The sequence below is a fragment of the Pelodiscus sinensis genome, chromosome 12, assembly GCF_049634645.1.
Source record: "Pelodiscus sinensis isolate JC-2024 chromosome 12, ASM4963464v1, whole genome shotgun sequence".
NCBI classification, from domain to species: domain Eukaryota; kingdom Metazoa; phylum Chordata; order Testudines; family Trionychidae; genus Pelodiscus; species Pelodiscus sinensis.
In genome coordinates this window covers 1,958,715-1,967,535 of record NC_134722.1, presented here as the reverse complement: position 1 = coordinate 1,967,535, position 8,821 = coordinate 1,958,715, and the positions used below count along the sequence as shown (strand labels likewise).

The window sequence follows — 8,821 nt, the reverse complement described above, 5'->3', positions numbered from 1 at the left end:
CTTGAACTGAGTTTTTCCTAATATTTTAGCCAATTGATTTCTAAAGCAAAAATGTCTGTCCTGCCTCACGCTGCTCTAATTCACAATTCCCTTTCATTTTCATGAATGAGAAAGGGGTGTCAACTTCGTGTGGTTATTGCTGCCTGAACCACCTGCCCCCAACCCTGTGCTCACAGGGTGCTAGGCAAAGGGCTGGCAGGCGTTGGTTGTACTTCCCCTCTCAGTAGGTGTTGTGGGGAGTCTGAGATCATTGGTGGGTACATCTGCTTGAGTTAAAAATAGGGCTCTGAGGGATCAGTAGCCAAGGCCCAGCCTCAGGCAGGAATTCAGCAAGCTCCGGGCTGGTGGGGCTGTACTAATCTCAAGCGGGCCTGTAACCGAATTTCTGCCTTAAGATTGGATGTGCTGCCGCCCGCTGTCTAGCCCTGGCTCTGCTCCCCTTGTTCAGGGCTGCAGCGGGGAACGGGGAGATCAGGCTACCTTTTTCCTGGAGCAAGAAAGTGAAGCAAAGGCAGGGGATCTGGAAAGCTGGGTGTTGGTGTTCCCCACGGGGCTTTGCCTTCACTAGTCCTGCAGCAGGGGAGGACCTAGGGATGTACTCGCCTCCCTCCTTTCCCTGTTATTAATACAGTTTAGCCTTGGATGGAACTGTTCCCAAACCATGCCCCAGCTTTGGGCTTTTTCTACACTGCCACCCGCCACAGTGCCCCAAGGACAATAGTATTTTTCAGACAGACCATCCCCGGCTCTGGACCCAGTCGGGTTTGGTTCTTACTGCCTTGGCTGGGGCTGGATTGGCTGGTTGAGGGCACAGCTGGCGGGGCTGAGCTAGGGCACCGGAGGGGCCCCTGGTGCTAGGGTGCTGCTGGCCCAAGCTCTGTGCAGACCCCTTTGGACGGAGTGTGTGTGTGTGTGGGGGGGGGGGGGGTGTCTATGGCTCTCAACCCCCTTGGCCTTGGGAAAGAGGGCGGAGCCGCAGAAGCCCCGCCCACTCCGTGGGAGGAGCTCGAGGCGTAAGCCCCGCCCCTCGCCGCCCGTCCCGGGGGGGGTGCGTCCCTGCGCTGCGGCGGGGGCGGGGCTCCGCCCCGAGGCCCCGCCCCTCTGGCCGCCGGCCGCCAATCGCGCGCGGGACGGAGGCCGGGCGGGCGCACTCGCCCGCGGCCGGGGCGGCGCCCGCCTCTGCTGAGCGGGCCGGCGCGCGGCGGGCGGGCGGGCGGTTGGCGGCATGGCGGTGTGGACGCGCGCCGCCAAGGCGGGGCTGCTGGAGCTGCTGCTGCGGGAGCGCTGGGTGCGGGTGGCGGCCGAGCTGAGCGGCGAGGCGCTGAGCCTCACCTCGGAGCCGCCGCCGCCCGAGCCCCCCAACGGGCTGCCCAACGGCGCCGGCAGCCCCGAGCCGCCCGCGGCCGAGCCGGCGCCGCCGGGCGTGCGGCGGGTGCGGGTGGTGAAGGCCGAGGCGGGCGGGCTGGGCATCAGCATCAAGGGCGGGCGCGAGAACCGCATGCCCGTGCTCATCTCCCGCATCTTCCCGGGGCTGGCGGCCGAGCGCTGCGGCGCGCTGCGCCTGGGGGACGCCATCCTCTCGGTCAACGGCACCGACCTGCGCGACGCCACCCACGACCAGGCCGTGCAGGCGCTCAAGCGCGCCGGCCGCGAGGTGCTGCTGGAAGGTACCGCGGGGGGGCGTGTCTCTCGGGGCCCCCCCGCGACCCGGCCCCCCCCCAGCCCCGGACACCGGCTCCCCGTGGGCGGGAGGGGCGTGTCTCTCAGGGCCCCCCCCCCCCCGAGCCCCGGACACCGGCTCCCCGTGGGCGGGAGGGGCGTGTCTCTCAGGGCCCCCCCGCGACCCGGCCCCTCCCCCCAGCCCCGGACACCGGCTCCCCGCGAGCGGGGGAGGCGTGTCTCTCAGGGCCCCCCCCCCCCCCCCGAGCCCTGGACACCAGCTCCCCGCGGGCGGGGGAGGCGTGTCTCTCAGGGCCCCCCCCCCCGAGCCCTGGACACCAGCTCCCCGCGGGCGGGGGAGGCGTGTCTCTCAGGGCCCCCCCCCCCCGAGCCCTGGACACCAGCTCCCCGCGGGCGGGGGAGGCGTGTCTCTCAGGGCCCCCCCCCCCGAGCCCTGGACACCAGCTCCCCGCGGGCGGGGGAGGCGTGTCTCTCAGGGCCCCCCGCGCGACCCGGGCTCCCCCCCTCCGAGCCCCGGACACTGGCTCCCCGCGGGCGGCCCCGCACCACGGGGGTGTCCCCGTGCGGGCGCCGAGAGCCGGGCGCAGAGAGCTTGAGAAAGGAGAGTGATAGAGACGCAGCCGGGTTAGGCTGGTCGGGCTGAACAGCACAGGACTAGGCAGGTTTATTAGGTGACGAGCTCGCCTGGGCCAGACCCACTGCCTCAGATCAAATAGTGGAAGAAAACTGGCACGATATGCCACTGTTTGAGCTTTCGTGGGCCAGACCCACTTTCTCACATCATCGCCTAATAAACCATCTTGTTCATCTTTAAAGTGCTGCATGGTCCTGGTTTTGAGAGCGGAGAGTGGCCCTCCTCTTCCAGTCTGTCCTCTCTGAGCAGCCGGCGGGCGTGATGGGCATTAACTCAACTCTCTGAGCTGCCCGCTGTTAGAGGGGACATGTCCTGACTCAAGCCCGCATCCTGCGTGAGAACTTGTCCCCTCGCGCTTGAAGATCTGTATTGACGTGTGCTTGTGTTCTCACAGTAGTGGGTGGGAGTCCATGCCTAGATTTGTCTGTTGTTTTGGGAAAATTCATGACCTGTAACTCGGGGCCACAAGCTGCCAGTGAAGATGTAATCTGGCTCCTCCCTTCCTTTCTTAGGGGAATCGTTCACTGCCTGGCTCACAGGCTAGCAGCAACATCTGCTGGCTGCAAAAAGCCCTCACCCATGGTGCAATTCTGATTCTCAGGTCTCTTGTTGTGGCTTTTCCTCCAGTAGAGATGCTGCTGCTGCTGCTCTGCAGTTGCTGAGTGAGGCAACATGTGCAATTGAGCAGATAAGGTAGTATTTGTGGTTAGAAGCCCCATAGCTGTAACTGAGAATGCGGTTGTACGGTCTTGTCCACTGGTGCTTGAGCAGTACCATTTGTGATCGATGTGCTCCAATGCTACTAAAACAGACTGAATCTAAATGCTGGGCTGCAAAGCAACAGGCCAAAGTTTTCTGTTTACGTGGAGGTGGAAGCTCTTTAAAACAGTCTTCGCTTAAAATAGAGGCCCATGTGGATTAGGGATGTAAGCCGAGTAGTCAACTACCCGATAAATTTAGGCTTATCGGGTAGTCATGGTGCTACTTGCTTCCCCTTCCCCTCTGTATCAGAGGCAGCAAGGGAGGAAGAAGCATGAGCCTGACTCCTACTACATTTAAACTGCAGACCCACGGGGGGAGGGTACTGAGCACCCCCCCATCGACTAATTAAGTAGTCGATGGAAATTCTATCAACTTATCAATTAGATAATTAACCGCTACTTAACATCCCTGGATATGTTGGTTTTGTGGGAATAATCTTTTCCCTAAAGCAGAATCATTGCTGGTCTAAAATGTTCATGAAGAAAAGCAAGTTGCAGTATTAAGTGATGGATTTGTATTTGTGTCTGTAAAGTAACTGGCATCAAACTGCTGATTGCTTGAATGGGAGAGGCGGGCATTCTGCAAAGAGCATTGAGCTCTGGGGCTCACGACTTTGGACTGTTGGTTGGAAGGAATGGTCTGAAAGAAGCTGGGATAGCTTCACGGGAAAGTACTTGAACTCAGCTATGAACTTTCTGGCTCTGACAATGCTTATTTGTCAACTTGTTTTATGAAAATTCTTGCAAAGTCTATTCATGCTGTTGCAAAGATGGTGCTGAGAGAGGTGCTGGAGATTGGAGGCCTATTGAGAGGGTGTTAAGAGGAATTTAGCTATAGAAATGTGAAATACGTAGCAAACTTTCTGGGTGTCTGGCTGATGAGTCTTGCCCACATGCTCAGGGTTTAGCTGATCGCCATATTTGGGGTCGGGAAGGAATTTTCCTCCAGGGTAGATTGGCAGAGACCCTGGAGGTTTTTTGCCTTCCTCTGTAGCATGGGGCACAGATCACAGCTGGAGGATTCTCTGCATCTTGGGGCCTTCAAAGTATTTGAAGGCTTCAATATCTGAGACATAGATGAGAGGATTATTCTAAGAGGGGTGGGTGAGATTCTGTGGCCTGCACTGTGCAGGGGGTCAGACTAGATGATCATAATGGTCCCTTCTGACCTTAAAGTCTATGAGTCTATAAGCTGACCCATCATTGGCAATAATTATCTGGAAGATGATAGAAGAAAGAAAACCATAAAGCTCCATTCAGAAGGGTGATAAATTATGGGTGTCTCCCCCCCCCCCCCCACTATTCTAGCTATACAGTACACTGCTATATCAGGCAGCATTTGTTTAATGCTGTGAAAGGATTTGATTTTTGCTGGAGGTAAAATGTGGTCCCGGATTACTATTCCTTTGGAAGCTGTTTCTTTGAAATCTTCATCCTGTTGTGTGGAGATATTGGTGTTCTCTTGTTGTTTATTACACAACTTTGTGATTCAAAGGAGTTAGGAGCATACATTATCTGCAGGTGTAGGGAGTTGACCCTATCATTAGTAATGTGGTAGCAAGTAGGGGAAACTGAGTAGTTTCTCTTCAAAACCAAACAGAAAAGTAAAACTTATTTTGCAAGATGCTTCAGAAGGCAAACAGACACCTAGATTTCTGGAGAGGTAATTGTGTCAGAACCGGGACAGCTGATTCCTGGCTCGAGCTGGGTTCCCCTGCTGTGCTCCAGCCTTTTTACATTTAAGGCTGATGGGGCAGCAGAGGGACCTGGCACTAGCCGGGAATCAGCTGGCCCAGCTCACCCAAGGTCCCCCCTGCTGCGCTTCAGCCTTTTAAATGTATCAAGAGCCTACTGGCTCTTAATACATTTAAAAGGCAGAGCCACAATGGGGTTGGCTCCCAGGCTGGGAGCTAACCCTGCTGTGGCTTCCCCGCTTATCAGCTAATCGACTAGTCAATGGAAAATCTGTTGACTAGTTGATTAAACTAAATTTAACGTCCCTAGGATTCAGTTGGTGCACAGTTGTTGTGAACCCCAGCATGATGGCCAGAGCTGCCAGAGGATGCTGATTCACCCCAGCTCAGCTGTAACCTGATAATTTAAGCCTTTAGGGCCTCTGCAGAGACAGTTAATACTGCTCTGGGGTGGCTGGGAAAAAATGTCACATCCTTTTGCTAGTTCTAATCAGAGTTATTGCTTTTAACAAAATAGAAATGCACTTGTCACTTAAGCATCTCCATGGCTTTACATTTAAGATGATGGGATTGCTGGCTAGTAGTCTCTAATTATTGGATATGAAGCAGAGAAAGTTTCCATTCAGATCCTATGTGCTAGACTAAATATTTTGCCTCCTTCATCTGCTTCACCTTTAGCTCCCTGTCTTGTGGTGTAAGGTTCCTTTTGATCCTCTTTTCCAGAAGAACAAATGACTATACATTTCACTCATAAGATTTACAGCTCTGAGATACCAGAGCTTTACAGTCTAGAATGCATTGCAAGGTGCTTCTTGCTTTCTAGAGGGGATTGTAATTTTACTAGTTCATCAGCTGTACATTATCTAGTGACCCTTTTGTACCTGGCTCAAGTGAGAGCACTAGGGTTTGTCAGTATGTTCACATAACACAAGAACCAGAGGTCACCCACTGAAATTAATAGTAGGGATGTTACATATCAGTTGTTTTAGTAATTGTGTAGCCACAACTATTTTTAGCGGTTACATGGTTACTAAAAAACTCCCCAGGGGCAGGGCCAGCAGCCAGTGCACTCCTGGTCCCACTCCCAGGGAGCCCCCTGCCATCCCGTGCTGCTGCCTCTGTGTGGTCTCTGATTTTTCTGGGTGTGTCTGGTGGGGAATAGAGGGCATGGTTCAGGAGCTTGGGGTGCTAATTGCACAGCCTCAAGGCAGTAGCTACAGGAAGAGCTATGGAGTATCACACTGGTCCCCATGAAGGTTGGGCACACAACACTGCAGACACACTAGCCTAATCCTCCCATTTTTGTACTGGCTTCTGTAGTTCTGACCGCTGAGGCTATGTAATCAACCAAGCATGACAAGTGTTCTGAGACTTAAAGTACTGAGGTGACTTTGCAGGGTGTGGCAGCACTGAAAAATGGCATTGAGAGTTCTCTACACTTTATCTCCTAGATATGTTTCCTGTCTGGCAAAGCTACAGGCCATAGCTCCTTCCCCCCGGCCTTGTTGCCCAGAGCAATATGCACAGCCTCCCCCACAGGCTCTGCAGATGATACTGTTTTAAATGGTGACAAGAATCAGAGGGAGAGCCGTGTTAGTCTGAATCTGCATAAACAACGAAGTCCCGTGGCACCTTCTAGACGAACAGATTTATTGGAGCCTAAGCTTTCGTGGGCAAAGACCCACTTTGACATGCATCTGATGGGTCTTTGAAAGCTTAGGCTCCAATAAATGTTAATTTAGAAGGTGCCACAGGACTTCTCGTTATTTATGCTTTAAATGGGTCAGTTCAAAAGAAACTGCCCTGATGATACCCCTCTGCTTCCCCCTCCCCTGTTCTCCTAGCTACTGAGACTGTGTATTTAAAGCTGTGTTCTGATCACCTTGCCAAACCCTTTCTGGTTCCCTTTAGTGCTAACTGTTGCCGTCTCTGTGCTTGTGTGCCACCTTGTTAATTAGCTGCTGGAGGGCATGCCCACTCATGTCGTTTGCCAGCAGATGCGTGTTTGGCCCAGAGCCAGTGCTGAAACACTGCAGTTATTGCCACAATTTGGCAAGTGAGTCTGTGAAAGGCCTAGGTCTTCTTACTAAAGCTGGTTAACAATCATCTTGGTGTCTGCATAAGTGTAATGCTCTGTGTTCCAGGAACGACCTACAGCGCCACCGTTAAGCTGTAGTATGGCCAGGTTTAATCACGTCACCGCCTACCAGTATGAAAGAGACTCATGAAAATCTGCTCCCAGGCAGCCATTGGGAGCTAACTGAATTTTGAGGGGACAGCAGCATTCTAGCTTGAGGGGTGAGGTGAGCCTGTTGTAAACATTTAATTCAGGACTCGGTAACTGGAGTCAAGTAAGGAACAAAAGTAGGTCTGGCTCGGTAGGTAGCAGCTTTTACTGCCGTCCTCCCTAACATCTGGCGTGGTCAGAATATCCCACATGCTTGTAACCAAGGGCCATTTGAATAGCTGGGAATGAATGAAGTCTATGGCATTGGCACGTGGCATTAGGGGTCCTCATTAAGGGCTGCGAGAGAGGGAGGATTAAGATCCTAGTATGTTTGGTGGAGAGAGCCCCTCCCTAAGACAGCTTCCATTGCATCAGGGCACAGAGCTAACCTGGGTTTCAAAACTCACATGACCACTTCCTCATTTGTTACTTTATCTTCATTCCCAGGCAATGAGCTTTAAGCTGGAGTTCAGGTTGGCAGAACACCTTAGTAACTTGCAAATGGTGAATCCTACACACCCAACAAGCAGCACAACCCAAGATGTTCAGAGTTTTTCAGTTTAAAGAAGCCCTGTTGGTAGAGAAGTGCACTGTTAGAATATCCCCAGTCTCTATGTCTGCAGAGATCCCAGTCTCTCCTTTGTTCCTTTCACAGCATGGGCTCAGAGCTTGAGAACCCCTTATTCAGGCAACTCTGTAAGGTGGGCTCTTGGGAACAGACTGCTCTGAAGAGTTCAGAAGTTTGAGAAGTTCAGTCTGCACCTGTGGATGCCTTAACTTTGTTGGAGAAGTCAATGTCCTATTGCACTGTCTGTATCATGGCACCTTCCCACTCTCCTGCCGTCTCTTCCCATAAACTTTAAAGAGTGTGGGGTCCACGGAAGTTCTGAGGGCTGATCTTTCTTTCTGTACAATGTCACTGCACTTACCTTGTTCCTGGGTAATGCTCTGTTTTCCTGGCAAGCCCTGGCAGGGTTGTGTGTCGATACACTAGCTGAGGAACAAGGTGCTTAAAGAGAGCTTGATTGGTATGTGTGTTCCTGTATTGTGGAAACACCCCTAGAGGCTGCAGTCTGGGATTGGGAGCCTCCGGCTTTGGCAGCTTTGTTTGTATGTCAGTAAGCTCTCTGAGCTTCCCTCTGGACCCTCTCTGAGGGTTTGCTGCTCCCCAGCACTTCCAGGTTAGTGCTGAAATCAAATACTGCTGACAATGAGGAGTGCATATGTCTGTGACCATCACCAGCTCACCTCACCCTTCCTCTCTGGTGATGTTTCCTCTGGTGGGGTCAGATTGATGGGCTGAACTAGTTCAAACTCTTAATTTCTTATGAGCAGATGCAGGCTTCAGGCTGATACTCCCTGGGGAACAGTGGGTTAATGTTTGACCTTAGAAGTGAGAGGAGGGAAGGGGAACATATGTGGCAGTATTGTAATGAGAGAGTGCATGGCAATCTGTTCATATCATTGAAAGGAAGTCCAAGCTCTTTTGTCCAGATGTCCAGCCAGCATATTAGAGGACAGAAGCAGTTTGTCTGCAGAAGCCTAGTCTCTTCTCTCCTCTCCCCCCCCCCCAAGTGCATCCACCTTGAAAAATCTCTGGCATTCTTGGATCCTTCCTCTGGGTTCTTGTTAACACATTCCTGTTTAGTCACCTTTGCCACCTACTGCCTTCTAGTTCCTCTCTAAGCTGTGACCTCCAGTGTTTGAATAGCTCCACATAGTCCCACTCTGGAAACAGTTCAAAACACCAGGCTTTTCTGAGTAGCTGTCATATGGATTTCACCTTTGAAGAGCTTTGTTCCTGTGGTGTAAGGGCCTTACAGCT

General features: G+C 52.9%; 1 protein-coding gene across 1 annotated transcript in view; it reads left to right on the top strand.

Annotated features, from left to right (window-relative positions):
• Positions 1–1,147: 1,147 nt before the first annotated feature.
• SNTB2 (syntrophin beta 2) overlaps positions 1,148–8,821 on the top strand; it is a 46,325-nt gene continuing 38,651 nt past the window's right edge. Inside the window, exon 1 of the mRNA XM_075939793.1 lies at positions 1,148–1,667. Coding sequence (XP_075795908.1) covers positions 1,226–1,667 — 442 coding nt within the window. The 5' untranslated portion in view covers positions 1,148–1,225. The remainder of the gene's footprint in view (positions 1,668–8,821) is intronic.